The sequence below is a fragment of the Corvus hawaiiensis genome, chromosome 4, assembly GCF_020740725.1.
Source record: "Corvus hawaiiensis isolate bCorHaw1 chromosome 4, bCorHaw1.pri.cur, whole genome shotgun sequence".
Lineage (NCBI taxonomy): Eukaryota > Metazoa > Chordata > Aves > Passeriformes > Corvidae > Corvus > Corvus hawaiiensis.
Window position 1 is genome coordinate 48,075,942 of NC_063216.1, and position 20,266 is coordinate 48,096,207.

Consider the following 20,266-nt stretch of genomic DNA (forward strand, 5'->3'; position numbering starts at 1 on the left):
GATTCAAGCATAATACCTATTTGCTATTCAATCTTAGCATTATTATTCCATTTTCATGACATTTTGCAATTTGAATATTAAACATGGAATTTGTGTCTGTCCTTTTTCTTTTCTTCCCTTGAAGTTAAGCATTGTGAGATTCATCAGTCAACAAAATGTTTATATGAGAAAAGAACCATTGCGTAAAACAAACTCTGCCCGAATGAGGCCCAAATAAATCTGTATGGCTTTTATGTGTAGAAAAAGCATGGGTTGTTTCTTTCCTTTTTCCCTAATATAACTTAGTCATCCAAAAACCATGTCTGTAAAACACCACACGCATTTATTACACCCTTTACATGATGAAAGAAGCATGTGATGGAAAAACATATTTGAGGGTTTCTGCCTGTGCATGTCAGGAAATAGTAAAAAGCATGTAGATGATAGCACCTATGGAATGAAATTTCAATGCACAGAGTTTTTCATTTGGCTTTTGTAGGAAAAAGTGTGATTGGCCCCTGCATAATAAAGATGTCTGTTAAAAGATGCAGCACTGATAAATCTTGAATTTTTAGGAAGTGAAAAAGGACAGTAACAGAATGCACCTGTTCAGATTTCCAGAGAAAATGTCAGAGAGCAAAAAGATGAAGTAAAGAGTGTTGTTTTCACCTTCAAAATGTGAGTAAAGCAGTAACTCCTCTGCAAAACAAAACAGGACTTTGAGGTGGGAGTGCATGAGATGTCATCTAGCTCTGGCTATTTATGAGTCTTTCAACTGGCTCTAGCTTCTATCTGTTCTGCATCAGACCCAAACCTGCTTTGTAGGGTTAGCTGTATTCTTGCATACATTCCCAATCAATATGCATAACAAAATAGGTATTATTACTACCCATGATAGCTGAGAATATTTTAAATGGTAAATTAACACAAAGTACTGTTTAATTTCCACCAATCAAAAGAAAACCATCACCTTTTTCTAGCACCATCCCTAAATAAAACTATTTTTTCATATGCCAGTTCATAGATTTTTTTATAACTATTAAAAGGAAAAAAAATAGAAATGTAAACATGGTGTACAAATTCTGAATGTAAGTGAATAAAATGTTTTCTAATACAGACTTCTTCAGTGTTATTTCTAGAAAAGACAGAGTGGGGATTCCATACCTTCCACACCAGTACAAGCAGAGCAGAAAAGCAATAAGATGTAATGCAAAAATCTGATTTTGAATGATGGTGAACTTTTAAGTACTGTTGACACTTTTCACACCCCACATTTGAACATGCAGGTAGGTGGTGGTTTCTAACAAGTGGATGTTTATGTATCTACCTCCTTCAAAATAAAACATGAGTGCTCACTGAAGTTAAAAAAAAACCTCCCTTGAACTTCATTTGGATTTGAAAATGATTTCTGATCTGGAAGGTTGTCCCACAAAAACAAAGATTAAACGTTTTTAAACACAAGAGGTACTCTAATAATTGAATTGTTCTTAGATATAAAATAGAATGCACTTAGAATATTTGTTCTGTTATACTGAATTTGTACTATTAGAAAAGCCAAAAACAGACCTACAATATAGTTCTTAGTAAGAGTACTTGACCAAAATTGTGACCAGAAGCCCTGTAAGAAAACATAAATACAAAACCAATCAAACCAGCACTCCGGTCATCTGAAGTTGCATGCCTTCTGTGATCCAGGAAAAAAATATATAAAACAAAGCAGTCACCTCCTTTGAGGCACATAGGATAAAATTTCATGTAAAGCTAAAGCAATGCTTCAGTAGATTCAAGGTTAAGACTGAGTGATTACTCATTAATTCATGCTAAGCAGATGTGTTTCAGACCAGCGGCATGATCACCTAATATAAATTGGTTTTTTTAAAAAAGCTCTCGTTTCTCCTTGTTGTTGTGACCCATCCCACTGCGGGGCTGGGGCAGCGTGATGCCAATCGATCCCAGCCCCTCCCCTGGATCGAGTTTCCCAAAGAGCAGACTCAGAGGGTGGGTTGATGGGCGGCTCAGAAGCCTAAGCCGCACCCCCTGGGCAGTGCCCAAGTCCAAGCCGCCTCCCCCGGTTCAGGAAAATTCCCGGTTCCTCGGTTGTTCACTGGTTCTCTGTTACAACTCCCGCCTCTCTGTTTCCCCCAGTGGTTCTTGTTAAATTGTATCCTCCCCCTGGCTTGTAACTCATTGGTTGTTTTCCCCTTTCACCACGGTTTTCAAACACTCTATAACACTGAGGACAAGCCTCGGGGGAGGATCCCATTGCATTCCATCCCTTCCGAGCTTGTTCAGGTTGTGAAACTTCTAACAATAAACCTGTTAGGAGTCAGACCAGAACAGCCTCTCTCTTCTTTGTCTCTGAGCTAATGTGAGCCAATCCCATCGGCTCCTGCCGTGTTCCCTCTGCAGAGAAGCCAGCGAGCCAGCCCAGCCAGCAGCTCTTTTCCCGATGCCGAAGTCGCTTCAGCGACGCACAGAAGTAACGCAGCTGGGCTCTCTCTGACCTGGGGCACGCCAGAGCTCGTGCCTCGAGCACAAGTACTGCGTTATATCCTGATTTCTTAAATATCAAGAAAAAAACACCTTCTAGAAGAAAATACTACATCTGTCTGCATTTCTCATTGCTATGGGTTGCTTCTAAGTCAGTGTTGTAAAAGGCTATTCTGTCCATTATCTGAGCCTTGAATCACCCATGGTCAACCTCGTCAACACTTTTATATCATTCACTGAAATTCACTGTATTTTGGCTTCTGCATGAGGAATGCCTCCAAGGTTCATTGGAAAATAAGTTAATGCAAATACTGTGGAATTATTTAGTGTCATGTTTTTTTGATGATTATGATAAAAACATATTTACAAGTTAACACAGTTTGAAAGAAAATCTTTATAAACAGTATCTTTCTCTAAAAACCTAAGACAGTGAAATAGGACAATATCCTTTGTCAATAATGATTATATAATGTCAAAAATCATTCAAAATTGTGAAAATTACTTAGCCATAGTAATGATGTTGACATAAGCTAAACAAAAAGGTTGTACTCAGGCCTCTCACAATCACATAAGAAAAAACCCCCAAACTTATCATTATGTATTTCACATACCCAATATATCTACAAGTCTTTATGATGAAGTTATGCATAGCTACACCTTACTTTAAGAATTTTTTTCGTCTGTTAACAGAGCAAAGTGATGGTTTATTCACTATAATATATCCTACATACCTGCTCTGATGTAAAATAATGCAGTATCACACTGCCATTTGCTGCCAAGTAACTACAGAATCATTGGTAATTGCCAATAAAGCACTTGAAATAAAGTGCTTATTTAAGCACAGCAAAGATGGCTCTAGGGCATATTTGCATCATGGGACTGACATAAAATGGCTCCCATACAATTTGAGATGGAGTCTTTATCCATATCAATGACAAAGAAAGATGTATTTTACTAACAAATCATTATCCAAAATAGAATTATTACCTCCATTCCAGAATATTACACCTCACAGAAGAATGTGCATAAAGATAAATTTAAATATAATAACTGGTCGTAGATTTTTGTTTTATCTGGATATCAATGCTGAGTGGCTGAAAGTGAAAAATATGCAGCCTTTCTGAAAAACAATGTTTATTTTATTAATAGGCTGATGTACCCAGCACAGGAAACACGGAGCAGAGAGATGTACTGAGTCTTTGAAGGTGTACATCAGCTCTTTCTTTCTGTTTGTAACATAATTACACTCTGGTATGAGTTGATTAGTTTGTATCAAGTTGACTGACACATTTAATTCCTCCTTTTTTGAAAATTCTTGCTTTTTCATAAATTTCACTTCATTTTTTCTTTCATCTTAATAACGAATTTCTCATCATCTGTACTTGTGAGTGTACCAATAATATTAAGTATACACCTGACTATTTTTAACTGTACCTAACATATAAGCACAGTCTTCCAGTCAAGGCAATGACTTAGGTTTCTGGTGACCGGGACCCATTCTCTCATTCTGCATCAAACTTTTCTTGTACTTTTAGGCAAGACTTTCATGTATCAATTTAACAAAGACCTTAATAACATGTATACATCCATTTGTATTCCAAACAAAACATTTAGGCTCAAGACCTTTGCAAGCTTGTTGGCTGCAGTTGTCTAACACCTGTAGAGGAAAGGCAGTCCCTTCAAGAAAACTTAAAGTCTACATATCCTCCAAAGCTGCAATTTTTCCTGCTCAGGGTACATTTTGCTAGTACTTGTATTTTCAGCAGCCAAGGAATATGGGAGTATTTTCTTCAAAATAGAACAATTTTATCAAGATAACTGAGAATGTCCTCCTGAATAGTCTCAGAATTAAAATTCTCTCCTGAAAGGTGTTGCGAAGTCCCCTTTTTTCCCATACATGATTTGTCCCAAATTAAAATGTTGTCAATCAGATTGTTGTTTCCCCTCCCCTTTTAGCATTGTATATGCCCTGCTCAGTTTGTCAATCCTCCATATATACCACCCCTTTCTCCTCCCCTTTTCTAGAAAGCTCTTCACCCCTCAATGTCCCATTGGTCCCTTTGAATTTCTCCCCTCCCCAAGCTTGCTCTCATTGGGTAGCTGTGTACAGCCCCGCCTGTGACCCCTCCCCTTCACTTCTTCTATTGGCCCTGAAGTTGTTCCTGCCCCTTGCCCCACCTTCCTTTAAAATCCTGTGTAACTGCCTGTTTGGAGCTTTTCAGTCCCTGGTTCCCCTGAGGGCAATAAACAGCCTTGGATGCTATACTGGAGCCTCCTCTTCCTTCTTGCCTCTGCCTTTGTGCACAGACCACCTAGTGGGTCAAGAGCTTTGCCCAGTGCAGTGAGACCTGTACCATCCAGATCTTAGGAAGCTGACGCTGTGGGCTACTGGGCAACTCCCACTGCTACAGAAAGGGAAAAGATACTGGCTAGAATCTTCTTGCATAGAAAGCAAACATTAAGAAATGTCCTAATTATTGTGCAAGTGCCTAAAAAAAAAGTACCAGTGTCACTTAAAAAATCCAACGGTGTCTTGGCTCCCTATTAGGCAGGTAGTCTCTAAAATGCAGAACAGTCCCGACTTAAACAATGACCTCATTCTTGATGTAATAGACCCAACAGGAGCAAGACATCCAGTATAATTAAAGCTGGGGCATTTCTGACCATGCTAGAAGCAGAACTTTAGCCCTGTAAGTCAACTAGGAAAAAAAATTTAAGGACCCTCACAGCAATTTTTTGAAGTTTTGATTACTAGAGTTTACATGTATTTTTATTTTTATTACCATGTATGTATGAAACATATACCAAGCTTACGTATAAAACTTATACTCCTTTCTGTATCCAAACTTTATTGTAGTGAATTAAAGGATGATGAGATTATGAGATCTGGTTAAATACACGTCTCCAATGCAAATAACAAAAAAGACCATTTTCCCCAACTGTGAAAACCCCACAGTTTAAGTGTATATATATATTGTATATATATATATGTAATTGGTGGTGTTATCTTTGTTTTGGCCATTGTGGAAATTCAGTGATGAGGGGGGCTGTTATAGAATGTATTGTCTATCAGCTTCTTCTTTCCTCATTCAGTTTTAGGTGTGGGAGCCTATGTATTCTACTCAATGCAAGGTCTGTATTATTTTTTGCCCTTTGAAGCTGCCTTTTGCACAGATCACTGTCAAAGCTTACTTAATTTATCTGCATTTTTAAAGCATTTATTGCTGTGGCACTGCCACCAGAGTGGTGTCAAAGATTAAAAAACAACAGGCAGGCTGTCTGCAGGTAGGCAGGGGAATCTATGTGTTCAGAATGCTGTAAGACAATGAAGTTTCTCTTGAACAATCAAGGGAAAGATAAAAAAAATAGTATCTGCAGAAAACTTTCCAAAATGAGAGTGGTAGTGGGGAATCCCAAAATTCACATTTTTGTAATGTATTTATTTTCCCTTATTCATGAAAAGCCATCAATGGTTTGTTTATACAAATAACCTTACCTCAATGGAGAAAAGGTTATTTCAGAAACTGCTTTCTCTCTTCCAAATGAAATCAGATAAAATAAAATAAAATAAAATAAAAGCTACAAAAAGCATACAAACTTCACCCCCAGCCGCCCCAAAATCATAAAACTCCTGTATTTTTTAATGCAACTTTCTTATTTGGTCTAGTACACTCAATTCAAGATTTATAGATGCATATACTTTGCAGGGTAAACAAGTCTGGGTTTAGCTGAAAAAGAGACAAAAAGCATTAAAGCCAACATTTCAAGTGAGAACTTTTAGTGATATGTGAAACCATTACAGATTAAAGCCAGTACTTTAGTCTTTGAAAAAATATTCCCCTTTGTCTTCAGTAAAAACTTGGCAATTTCAATGCCAATCACACTTTTAATTGCAAGTGAGTGAAGCCTAGTAGCGGTGTTAATTTGATTGTATGCTAGCAACAGTCACTCTGCAGTTCATCCCACGTTATTTTTCCTAGGCAAAGAAATATATATTCTTGATTATTCTGAACAAAACAGATTTCATCTTCAGTGGGTCATGTGGAAATCCAATATTCAAGTTGTTCTACTGGAAAAATATGACATCTTGATTTTGAAAATCTGGAATGGTAACATAGCAAGCACCTTTTCCTTTTATTTATTGCAAATGAAAGAAGAAATCTGTAAAAAAAGTCCAGTTTCACATTCATCCTGAAATGTACTGAATGACTGGAAAAATTGAAATCAATGCTGGCTTTCATGTTACACATCACTTAGCTGAAACCATACATGCAAAGTCCACATATTCAGCACTAGTCAAGCTAGTGCCTGTTTGCATTCTGCAGCTTGAGCAAGTCCTTGTTTGAAAGACACATACAGAAAGAGGAGCAGATTAGCATTTTTCTGTGCAAAGTTGAATCTACTCATAAAAAAGAAAAAAAACTGCCATGAACAAAACAGGAAAGCATTCTGAGGTATTAGCAACGCATACATAACATTTTTTGAAGGCTTGATTTCATCATCACATTTTTCTTATTTAAACAGTCTCTTATTTCTCTAATATTTTAGTATTTGTGCTCACGACTCAAGGATCTCTCAGGAGGCCTCAGCTGAGATTTGACATCATAGCATAACAAGGTCATCTTTTAGCCTCATGACCAGAGCTTTTGGTTCACCCTCATTGACCCTGCCTGTACTATATTCTGAGTTAAGTCATGCAAGGAGGTGGAAAGTATTATGCAAGAAAATGTGGGCAGGCTCAGTAACATGTATAAGCTTACACACTTCATAGAAAAGAAGTACTCGACTCCCCTCTCAGCAGGGTTTGCATCTCTCTGTGGTGTTCAGTTGCCTTTTTCTTTCTGTGCTTTTCTAGTCAAGCCAGGTATAAATTCTGTGCTTTCACACAAAATTAAAGGCATCTTTCTTTTGCATGCTATGGCACAGTCATAGGTATTTTAGAAAACTATTTGTGGCTTGCTGACACCCTGAAGCACTTTTTCCAGTAGCCATTCTCACCTCAGCTGACCAGCACAGAACAACATGCCATTTCTGGAGAAGAACTGCCATGCCGAAAAGCTTTCAACTGTGAAATCATTCAACAGGTTTAGGAAACAATATAGCCAACTGGGCAAAACTGCTGGGTTTTATGTGAAAAAATTTATCAACACAGAATTTCAGGGATATTTAATAGCTGATACTTTCTTCATCAAGCAGTCTAATTAAACACTAGATTTAGGAGCAAATATAAACTAAGTTTTATTCTCTGTAATGGTTTTCTTACTCTTTAGTTTGTTTCCTGGCATCCAGCATAAACCCAGTTCCTTCTCTGCAATTATCAGATTCCTTATTGCCTGCGAGATAATACAGATGCATGGGCATCTCCAAAATACTGATGGGCAACAGACTAGTATGAGCACAGCCACAGATCAGCTACAATGAAGGAAATACAGCAGCAAAGTTGGATTTTACCTCGAACAATCAGATCCTGAACCAAATTAGGGAGGAATATCAGAGGAATTAATAACTAGGGTCAGAGCATAGGAATATCTACCATAAACCCTTTTGTCTTTCCCCAATTTCAGAAGTGTTACACATGGCAGAGGGAGACGAAGGTAAAAAAACAACCAGTCTTTATTATTGGAACAAAATTATGCAAAACTTTTCACAGATTCTTTTAATAGCAGTTTCCAGCAATTAAATCTGTATGAAACTTGGGCATTGGATTTGTTTTTTCCCCAACATTTTTGTCTGAGACAAAAGTCATATGAAATATTAATGTTGATGTCAAAGTTGTTGAAGAAAAAATACTGCTTGAAACAGGTAAACAAACAAAATCAATATGATTTTAAAACCTGTTGAATTAGTTCTCCAGATTCATTCTCTGTTTGAAGCATGCCTGTCTCATCTGTGCATGCAAATGTTTAAAGAAGGTTCTGTAGAAAAAAAAATGCTTACAACTGTTGAGCTTTCAGTGAGGACTCAGAAATTATTTTTTAAATTAACTAGTTATTTAATGAATCTCGGTATCTGAGTGTTCAACTCATGTCATGACAAAAAAAAGACTTATTTTCAGAAACTGTAGAAAACACATTCTGCAAAGTAACATGGTGTAGTTAGGATGTAAGGCAATAGAAACGTGATTCCATGTATGCAAGACACTGACCAAGTATTTAAAAATATCTCTTAAATCAGAAATTGTTAAGTAGCCATGATGTTCATTTCACTTTTCAATTTCAAAACTGAAATTTTCCTTTCAAGTAAACATATGAAACTTCACCTTGATAATGCAAATGAAGAATAGGATCAGAGTATTTGATACCCAAGGCACTGGTTTACTTGTAGCAAAACCAATTTAAGCATGTCACACATGGTATGTAGTATTTTATGAAACATGAGCAACAAGGCAAATAAAGCACAGTGAGAAACATTGAAAATTATGTTAAAAGGTATAAAAGCAAGCCAAAACCAGACTTATTTTAGTTCTATTCCACATAAGCTCAGCAATAACTCTACATCCTACAAAACCTGTTGCAGGACTTACACTACAAAACCATTTGCTTCCACCTGACAAGAGTAATTAACGATCCATCAAACGTGACACGGAAGTAAATTTTATACTAACAGAAAACGTGCTGAACCACCCTCAGCTACCTGAATCCAGATAAATGAACCAAGGCATGCTGTACTACAGCACGGCTTAAGTACAATTTTCCTACTTGCATGGTGTGCCTGTGACAAATACAGCCTGAGGTTTCCAACAACATACATGCTGTTATTATGGCAACTGCACAAAAAGAAAGCTTGTGAAAACCACACATGACAAAAGTTGAAAGGAAAGTCACAGTAAATAATTGCTTCCCTGAAGCTGGGCCTACTGCTTTTCTTTTAATTATTTTCACGACTGTTTGTTATTCTGTAGATTACACTAATTCAGCAATGAAATTATTTTTATTAGTAATACAGGTATGCACATCATGTTAAATGCTAAAACGAGGAATTTGTAAAGCAAGCTTGAGGCTTGAAAAATGTATTGATATTTGATTATTATATCATGATAGCATCAATCCATTATCCTTAATGGACTTCATCCTCACAGGGCATAGGAAAGAAAAAAAGTTGGTTGTCTATTCATAAATATGTTAGGATGATCATAAACTGAAAAAGTTGTATATGCCTTTGAGACTTCCATGAAACACTTTATCCCAATACCTGTTTAAACAGATAAGGCATTTCTGATTTTTATATAGAAATGTGCAAATTTGATGAAAGAGAAGTCAAGGTGAAAATAAATCAGTAAAGAATAGGAGATAAAAAGATTAAAATAAGTACAAAGAATTTTGAGGAAATGTGCTGATATAGCAACAGGTAACTTTGCAGCAATATTAAAGTAATGCAAATTATTTTTATAAGTTGTAATGCTGTCAAGACTTCTTCCTGACATCTCTTCCCAGAAATACTGTCTATGAAAATCTAGCACTTCTAATGTTGGACATACCTTTTCAGTTCTGAGCAGGCAGAATCACATTTGTACTGTTCATACTGTACAACAAAAGATTAACAAGTGGCTAAATGTCAGTACTTAGGCACTTCTAAATCAGGCTACAGGTTAAGAAAAATCCTCTTTCCAGTTCATTATAGAGTCAAACATACTTCAGAAATTGTAGTACTCACCATGAAAAAATAAACAAGCAGTGCTTTCAAAGCAAGTTCTGACACCGGCCTCGTAAGAAATGAGGAAATAGTGGAAGTAAGCCTCTGTGCAAAAGAACACCTCTTGCTTGCCTGCCATTTTGAGATACCACAGCAAGGTATCTCAGAAGCCAAGAGCTAACTCTGTAGCTTAAAATTACCCTCAGATCCATCAACAATGTTTTTTCATCTGTTTTTCCTGGCCCGTACATGTAGCCATCATGATACAGACATGAGGACAGTTATTTACAAGGAAAAACATTTTCAACTTCTTAAATATTATGGGTAGCAGGGAAAGAAGGATGAGGAATTTATATTTAGCTAAAAAATACATTTCCCTAGTATCATAAGGAAATTAATGCATATGTACTTTTCTGTGAACTTATAAATTGCCCTTCAGCAACCTGCTAGAAATTAAATGTTCCCCAAGAATAGATATCAACTGTTACCCCAGGTTTTAGAAGCAATTTGGTGACTCATCTGATATAGATGCAATAACTGATGAAGCTGCACTTCTGTCATTGTTCTATTTCTATGTTCTGTGGTATGTAGAATGCTTCTATTTGTGAAGGACTTGCTTCTGTAATTTCTCTTCAAATCTTCTATTTCAATCCTACAATACCCAAATCATGAGCCTTACAGCATGATTTGATTGCACACAGGGCTTGCAGCACTATTTTCCTCTGTTTGCACCAACTGCTTGAATTACAGTAACTTTTATTTTGGAACTAATGGTATTTTCCCCATACCTAAAATGTTTCTGCTTTGTCAGTCTGTTTAATCAGCATTACACAAGAATACTGGGCCCTTGAGCCTAAAATTATGTATATTTCTATGCCATTTTCTTCTCTTACTGCTATCACACAACTAATTCAGCTGCACTATGTGGCCAGATGTTAGTACATTCTGTTGATCTATATCATTCTTGCCAAATCAAAAATTAATATCATGGGATCATTTGGAACAAATAAAATACTTACTAAGGGACAGAAAACAATGTGTTCTATGTGAAGGATGCAATGCATCCCACAATGCTTTTTTTTATAGACTGTAATTAACTTTAATATTTTCATACATTATAAAAAGTCTTCCTCATAAGTCAGAGATAAAATATTAAACAAAAAACTTCACTGTTTTTTTCCAATGGTGCGTTCCATACTGTGTCCTAATAATACATGAAGAGCATACCTTGCTAAAGCAAAAATTTCTAGTCTACAGAATTACATCCCTGTTCACCTCTTCTCTTATTTACATGTTAAAAATTACTCATTTTAAAATGAGTAATTTACCTCAATTTAAAACTGAGGACATACCAGTAATTTTATATATTGCAGTGATACTAAAATTCAGTTCCTAATCTCTGAAAAGTGAAAAGAAAAAAGAAAAAAGAAAAGAAAAGAAAAGAAAAGAAAAGAAAAGAAAAGAAAAGAAAAGAAAAGAAAAGAAAAGAAAAGAAAAGGAGAAAAGAATGAATTCAAGCCATTTAACATACAGAAGTAGACACCCAAAAGCCCAAACAGCCCTAAAAGGTTGTTTTGTTATATCCCTATTTTAGTACAGCAATGGTCTGCTTGTGATTAGTGATTTAAAGTGTCTGCAATGCCATCTTTGGTTAAAATACTTTTGAAAGATTCCCAATTCCATTAGATGGGATTTCTTCTCTCTTTTCCATTTTTCTTTATTTCTCAATTCAATATCTTAAAGTGCCTCTTTTGTGGGCATGAAGGTGCATTAAAAAAAAAAATTGCTTCCTCCTCATGCTATGCTTATTCTTCTGATTTGCAGAAAGTGTAATTTTGCCCTCCTTCAAATAAATTTTATCAAGTGTTGGTTTTCAGTCTTTAGTGATTTTAATAACGGGGAGAAGGGTGATGGCTTTCCCTCTTGCAGCTTAAGGACTTCTGCATTGAAGTAGATAAACTTAGCTAACCATGACCCAAAACAGCTGATTTTTTATCTCGTAGTCCCATCCCTTTGTCCTAATCCAGAAAACACCAAAAGGAAGGGGATTTTGGCTGCTTCTCATGGAGAATTCTTCATAACACATAATGTAATTCATATCAGATACTTCCCCAGTTCTTTTGCCTTTCAACTGCATCTTTCAAGATTCCGCCTGGCTTTACATCTGCCATCATTACCTTTATGCAAAAGAGCCGATCCTAAGGGGCTCAAGAAGACTTTCTTTCCCAGATCAGCTGCTCTAGTTTTGTTTTTCTACCTCATTCTCTTGACCTAATGCACTCTCAGCACATACTGCTTGAGTTGCACACCACCATCAGGCTGTCAGCTGAAGTTACAATGACCTCAGGCTGAAGTTATATCAACCTGCCATTTCCAGTTTAGATTAAGTTTTTCTGGTGCCCAAATTCAGACGTCTTCAGGCAAGGGCTAGCCAGCAGCAGAGACATGTGTGTGAGTTACCTCCTAAGTTCTAGAAGTGCTGGCTGCAGTGCACAGCCTGCCAGGAGCCTCCCTTCCACCACAAGCCTTGGTACCCAGGCTGCACCGGCATGTTTCCATCTCTTCATTCCCAAGGAAGTGTAGGCTCCAAAGCAAACACACAAGACAAACCCACTATGTTATCTAATGAGTGTCCTTTTTTTTTGCAGCATCTATTTATGTCATACTCTTCTTTCACACATACCTGGCTTTTACTGTCAACCAGGGAAAGCGCTTCAGCTTTAATGAATCTGACAGCAGTAAGGGAGGGTGGAAAAATGAATTAACACTTGATACAGCCACCACAGATAGACACCCAGAATGAAGTGAAATACATGAAAAGGCTCCTCACGCTCAATCTAAAGATGATGTAATGACATCAATCACATATTCTTGCTGCTCTATGTCTGCGACACAGTAAAAACAAAATGATGTACAGAAGGATAGTAGGTGACAGCTACGTGCTACTTCTCTCAATACAGGGATGATGAGCTACTCAAATAAATGATAAAGCAAATTCTTTAATGATGCATGTTTTTAGGCAAATCTACAAGGAGTGAATTGTATTTCATTATACTTCCCTAAATAAACTTTGAACCTTGTTTGAAACCTGAGGTGGGGGCAGGGGGGGTGAAATAACAAACACAAAACTATCCTTTCCTTAGAAATCCTGCTCTTCAAATAATCCTTACAGCCATGTCACCATCCCTTTATCTCAAAACAAACATTAAAGAGGTATTTCTTGGCATTTTATCCTGCTTGCACAGGTTTAGATTTCAGAAGACACTGTGAATTGCCACATTTTCACTGTCAGAGCATTTCCTAATTACATTGCAAAATTAATAATTTTGAAAAAGGGAGAGTAATTATTATTTGTGAATGTGGGAATAAGTCCTTAGAGAGAGTGATGAGAGCTCTCTTGACACAAGACAATGGCATATTTGATGAAATATAAAACAGTTGGTTAGTTACCAAGCATTGTAAACCAGTGGTTACCTGGAAAGCACTTTCTTCCAACAATATTCCCCATAACAAACCTCAATAAAAAATCTCATTATCAAGTCCTAACAAGGCTTTTAATCTTCTCTCCAGGAAAAGACTTCTCAGTTTTTTAGTGACACAAACAAACGCTAAATATTTTTCTGGGTCAAAGCTAGAAAGCCCAACGCACCCAAGAACTAAATTTTAGACAGGAAAGTGACTGTGAAGTGCACCTACCCCTTGTGATTCATGTTTGCAGCTCAGCTGCATGATGGCTCAAGAGCATAACTACTGCTGTCAGGCTGATCTCATGAAAAGGAGGGGGATGTACAGGACAGCTGGCCAGCAACAGATGGGAATATGCTGCTCCATCTCACAGGTTGGTAGACTTCCTGTTGCAGCACATGCTATCCAGAAGGAATTCTAATTCTAATGCAGCACCCGTCTTCCAAAGGAGGCCTGGCTTTAAGCCACAGTCAAGTCCTAGAATTCAAAGAACTTCTTAAATTGTCTATCAACTCCTTAAACAGTTCAGTCATTTATAGCTCAGATCTGTTATTTGAGTTGAGAATTAATTAGTCGGTCCTTTAAATTCTTTTTGTTTGTTAATTTAAGATAAGGTGAAAGGTTTTATGAGCAGAACTTGATATACCTGTTGACAGCTTAAAATGTTTTGTCCTTGAAGAAGAAAATTATTTAATTTTCTAATAACATGATAGATGCAAAAAGGTCATCATCAGTTGCAGTCACCACAAGGATTATTGCTTTCACTCATTCTTCTTTAGGGTAACATTAGCTTTGACTATCAATTGACTTCTAAAACAGGTAAGCTGCATTAAAATTAGACTGTTGTTTTTGCAATTTACAATGAAATGGATTTACCTTTTATTCATTCTCTTAACTTTGTATAGACACCAAGAATTTAATTTTATTCTTTTGATTTTTCAAATTAAGTATTACTTAAAAGTGAAAAGGTAAAACTCATTTGAAAACTTAGAGAAACAGAAATTAAAACTTAGAGAAACAGTTCATTTTGACCTTCTGAGTGGAAAGAAATGAATAAATGAAACATTCATGCCACTTCTCATTATCAAGGTGTCTGGACACAACTGTAGGGAGCTCATTCCACTATGCAAACTCACCCTGACCCAACTAGTCATTGTGTGTCAATATAAAGAATTATCATCTCATCTCCTAAAAATAGAGATAGTGTTGTGGATAAGGTTATCTATACAAAGACAGTATTCATTTGTAGTGCTAGATTCACACCAGGGGTTAAATTACAAGACGCTAATATAAATTAATGGAAAAGCAGGTTAAAGGGGATTACAAAATAGGATTTGGCTGAGAAATATTGCTTTTTTGCATTATCATCTGTAACACTGTGTACAAAGAGTGTTACGACTTCACAGGATGCAACAAGACACCTTGAGCTCATACTTGGCAGATAATTAGAATTTCTGTGTAAACAATGCCTGTACAATTCTATACATATACATAATTGTTCAATAGGACGATTTTTTCCTTTATGCATTTTTTTCTCTTTTCAAAAGGCTTTCAAGTAAAATTTGTAATATATTAACAGTGATTTATAAAGACAACTCAGTAATAAATCCTTTTTAAGCACACAAATTACAAATTAGAAAAATTGATATGGTCTAATATTCATTAAATACCATTTTTGTATTATGTATTTCCCTTCTTTTAAACTCAAAGATCATTTCACAGAAATACATATACAGTCTGACATTCTGAAATGTCTCCTGACATCAAAGAATATCTGCCTAAGAACAAGAACCTATGTTTTACAGCTTCTTCCTCATTATCAACAAGTATTTCAGTATTCAAACTAAAGGAGCAAGTCTTGTGAATACTTACAGCATTTTAGTAATTGTGCATATTCTTACTAGACCCCACAGCATTATATTTCACTCTGATGAGCTTTTTAAAGAGGGTTTTGATGAAAAAGACCCATAACTTTGTATAATACGCCCTACAAAAAAAAAAAAAAGCAACTGGATAGTCTGAGTACTCACACAAATAAAACTAATATTCAGTCTAAATGTTTACAAATATGAACCTTAAAGAAATGCAGCAAGCTAGAATTGAGTTTACCTCACTCTCTAAGCCACTAATTCATCCTCACCACAAACCAGAACATTAATATGATACAGTTCTACTCAGAAAAAGAAGTTGAACTTGCTGAATGAAATAATGCTAGTTTAATGTTTTCTCATTTTCTGCAACCTCAGAGCCAACCCTTTTCCTTTTTTATGGTCTACCTGCTCTTAAATTTGAGACCTATAGAGCACCATCAGCTTATCAACTGTCACATATTTTTAAATTATTATTAAAAGAGTTAAAATTATTCTAACCTGTTATTTTCTCTAGTTTCTTCACACATCAGATGTTATTGGTATTGTTTTACACCCAAGAGCTAAAATATGACAAATCATGTATCAGAGTTCAAAATCTCATGTAAAAGGACAAATATGCATAACTTCCATAATTCATATAATTGGTATACTGCTTTTGTGTCAGCAGACATCATACACACTGACATTTCTGTGGTTACTGTAATGCATTAATTATGATTTACTGTTGCTAGATATATAATATTAATTTGCTGCAGTATAATGAAAGAATAAAAATTTAAATGGCAATCCGAAGATGGAGATAGTGGAGTGTTTTGTCAGTTTTAAGGATCTTCAGGACCAAACATCACATACGGCAATTTTATCTGAGGTTGATGACCACTTCCATTTGTCATGTCCTAGAAGCTGATTCCATCAATTTTGTATTGTTTTGAATCACCAGATGGCTCTTCTGCCTGTTCTGAAGATTTACCATCTGAGCATGAAGGAGTTAGATCTGAGACAAACATTTCCAGCTGAACTGAGATGCTGTATAGATGTCGAGATCCTTACCAGTAAAGAAGCACTTGTCTTGTTCCAATCCCTCTCTTTAACTGAAAATATCTTTTCTCAAATTAGTTGCTGTAGACAAGCTATGTCTACAGAAGTGAAAAAAAAAAAGTATTAAACCCACACACACACTTTTGTCAACACATATGCACTGCCCAGGGACATTTTTAAAAGCATTCTTTCACATTCTCCACAAGATTATATTTAAAGCTGCACTTCTAGCTTGAATAAAATAATATTGACAACACAAAATGAAACTGTGTTGAAAAGTTTGTCCATTTCTAAGCAGCATTGTAATTTTGTGGCTTCTATTCTGGTAATGTTCTTCAAATAATTTCTCTCCCTTGTTTCCATGTGCAATCCACAGGAGAAGAAAAAAATCAGAAAAGTATGCAGTCATGGCAAGAGCTCTCAGTGAACTACAACCATGATTCATTATCATCACATACTAATGGAATATCTCGGTGGAAACACCATAAAACAATGTTTAAACATCATGCAGTGATTGTTTTATAATGTCTGTAACTACACTGCACACACATCTTTCACTCTCCTGCTTTCCTCTGTTATGTGGGTCAGGCACAGTTCTTCCTTTTCTCTGGGACTTTGGACAGAAAAGACAGGCTGATTTAGATTCCCCCCCCCCCGCCCCCCCATTCCTTTCCTTCTTGTAGCTTTTTAAGGGGATAGGGAGGTGTACCAGTAAATAAATTTTGTGTGAAAATCTGAAAAAAACCCCCAGGATTTTAGGAGCTAAGTTAAAGGAATTTTCCTCATATTGAAATTTCACTAAAGTTGCATGCAGCATCATGAAAAGTTGTTTGTTCAAGCACAACTCCTTTACATAAGGACTTGGGGACCTCTCTACTATTACCTTGTAGAAATACCTTTCTGTTATCTCCTATGTCTCCTATGTTGTTAGTCAAGGCAACATTTTTAGTGTTGGAGAGCTAGAATACATCAGTTCTTCATGAGACTGAGACTTTGAGAATATACACTGAAGTTTCAATCACTGGTGAAAAACAAAGTATTACATATTTTTTGAACTTCCAACTACTTTATTTTTAGAAACAATTTATGAATAATATTTCATGTAGATTTATTGAGAATCATATCATAAGCAAATACAAATGAAAAACTATAAAGAAAGGTATAAAATATCCATTGGAAATGTTTGAAGACTCCATTGAGGAGTTTTGTCTTTTTTTCTTTTTTAGAGTTTGACCCACTTAAGTCTACAACCTTACTGTGTGATAAGCCCCTACAGTGCTTCTGACATCAGAAGAATTGTGAAGATGACAGCCAAAACTCTGGCCTCTAAGCCACCAGCCTACTCTGGTGAAATCAAAGACAGCTTTAAACTCAGTTTTGAGCTCAGTAAACAAAGATTTAGACCTTTAAGCTTTAATGACAGGGATGACAAAATCACCAGGTTATCTCCATGAAATAAACTTGGCAAACTTTTCTCCAAAATTATGTTTCATCAGCCATTTTAAAACTGCTAGTAGACTAATTATTTGCAAAACTGTTTAGGTTGGCTGGAGATTTTAGAGGGGTTGTTATAATGAAAAAAAAAACCAACTAATTGGAACTTTTGCACTTGATTCTAGGAATTTAGTAATATTTAAGTGCCTATATCTGAAATGGGGCATAGGACACTAAGTTCTGACATTGCAAAAGACTGACAGTTACTTGTGTCAGTAAAATACACCCCCATGTTGCTTGCTTTAAAGCAACTCCTCATCCTTTGTTATAGAAATCTCTGGTGTTGCAGAAGAACTGTCTGTGTAAGTGCTCAGCAAGGATGAATAACCTTCATTCCAACACTTGGTTTCATGCAGGGGAATTATGCTATTGCTTCCCTCCCAAATCCTTATGAAAATAATATGTTTATCATGAAGACTTCCCTTGTAAATAAAATTGATGTTGCATTTATAAATTATATGTTACTTCAGAACACGTGGCATTAATTCTTCCTATCTGACCTGAGCTACACTGATGCTTCCCTTTCTTTAAAGTTTCTCTTTAGAAGACTCATTTTTGAGGTCTTTATTTTCTCAGAAATTTTGACAACCTATATGAACAAAATATGTCCATCAAATCCATGGAGTGTGGTTAGACTGGGAATTGTCACCATACAGTTGTTAATCCTTGTTAAAACTTTTTAGGACTTGACAGAGTATAATAACATTTAAAGTACTTCACACTGTTTCAGCAAGACATGTTAGATAATCATTAAAAAGCCAACAGCAAATACTGTGCAACATGTGCTGGTGCACTGACTTGTCTTGCATTTAATTAGTCAATTAGTTTTGCATGGATTACCACAGTAATCTGAAACTACCTATTGCTACTAAATAAAGCTAAAAGGAAATAGAAAAACAGCACATTACCTGGCAGAGAGCTGCTGTCCAAGACAATAATCGGAACTTGAGAGATACAGAGCCTTTGTTCAGTGTGAACATTTAAAGACTCTTTGGAGACCTGATTGGCTGATTATCACACATGATGTTTGGACAGTTTATTTTGTGTGACCAATTGCCAAACCAACAAGCATCTCAAATTACTGAGGCACAAGAGGTTGTGGTGAAGCTCAATATTCAGAACACAATCCCACAGAAGGACATTCTTGGTTTAAGAACATTACATCACCTGTTTAGACTTTCTTTCACAGCTTCTTTGTCTGGCATGCAGGATTTTTCCTTATCATCCTCTGTTCACTTTCAAAATTTTATTTAGATGCTATAGCCTTTAAAATGAGTGCTAATATCTGGGGACATCTGAACATAGTTTGTGTCTAATGCTCTAGGAGTTCACCCTACATGGTGAGGCTGGTTGGGAAACTGCCTTTTATAACATACACTAAGATCAACATTAATATTATTTCGTTGAGTGAATAAAAAGTATAATAAAAATGCTCTTAAGATCATCAGTAAAAGCTTAAAAGGAAAATTAGAGGCACTTAATGCAACTAACATGTTGCAAAAGTCCAATTTTTTTCTCATTTGGACAAAATTGTCCAGCAATTAACAGTAACTGTGCAATTAACTTAGATGTTTTTAGACTGCTCAATTAACAATCTAAGTATAAAATACTGCATTAGGCTTTATAGAGTAATTAGAAACTTTCTATTAATAAGCAATGTTAGCCATGAGAATATCTAAAAAGCTCTGTTTTGCTGGAGATAATGCAGAATTTGCTACAGAGCTCCAAAAATTATTTTCCATTATTTCTTAAATTTTACAAAAACTCACTATTTTTGTATAGGAAAAAAAAATTGAATCATCTGCAAAAGTGATGATAGAATAAATATATTAGAACCAAACCACTACATATACTTAGAAGGTATGTTGTGCCTAAGACCAGATCATACCTTCACTCAAAAATTTTGAGTAAAATGCTTTTTTAATTTCACATCAAAAGCCTTTTCTTTTTAATTGCAAAAATGATCTTAACTATTTTGCTGGAAAACCAAGCAACAAGGTGTGTATGTCCTCACAACTGTTATTTTTTATCAGTCTCACACACCATACTTGCCTCGACCCAAAAATTGCTGGAAAGGATGAAACTGCCTGGCCAAAAGAAACAGAAAGACATTGTGATGACTCAGGCTGGAAAAATATTAAAAATTTCTCTTGTCCTACATATTAACTAAGCTACTGATATTAAAGCCTCAAAGCTCTTAGAAATGCTTTGTTTGGGAATTTTAGGCCGTCTCTGGGACAGATTTTATGGGCAAACTGCTGTTACTTTCACTTCTCACTTCTTTGAATGTTCATAGG

At 35.9% G+C, this 20,266-nt stretch overlaps 1 protein-coding gene across 3 annotated transcripts in view; it reads right to left on the minus strand.

The window, feature by feature from the left end:
* The window catches only part of SLC16A7 (solute carrier family 16 member 7), an 86,140-nt gene that overhangs the window by 50,217 nt on the left and 15,657 nt on the right, over window positions 1–20,266 (minus strand). Inside the window, exon 1 of one of the 3 annotated variants that reach the window (XM_048300392.1) lies at window positions 15,439–15,537. The exons of 1 other annotated variant lie outside the window; for it this stretch is intronic. Coding sequence is in view for 1 of the 2 variants with exons in the window: in XM_048300390.1 (XP_048156347.1) it covers window positions 13,798–13,830 (33 nt within the window). In the remaining variant the exon portion in view is untranslated. Of the gene's footprint in view, window positions 1–13,797; window positions 14,038–15,438; window positions 15,538–20,266 lie in introns of those variants that run through there. One more of the 3 variants, XM_048300390.1, reaches the window with a different exon arrangement.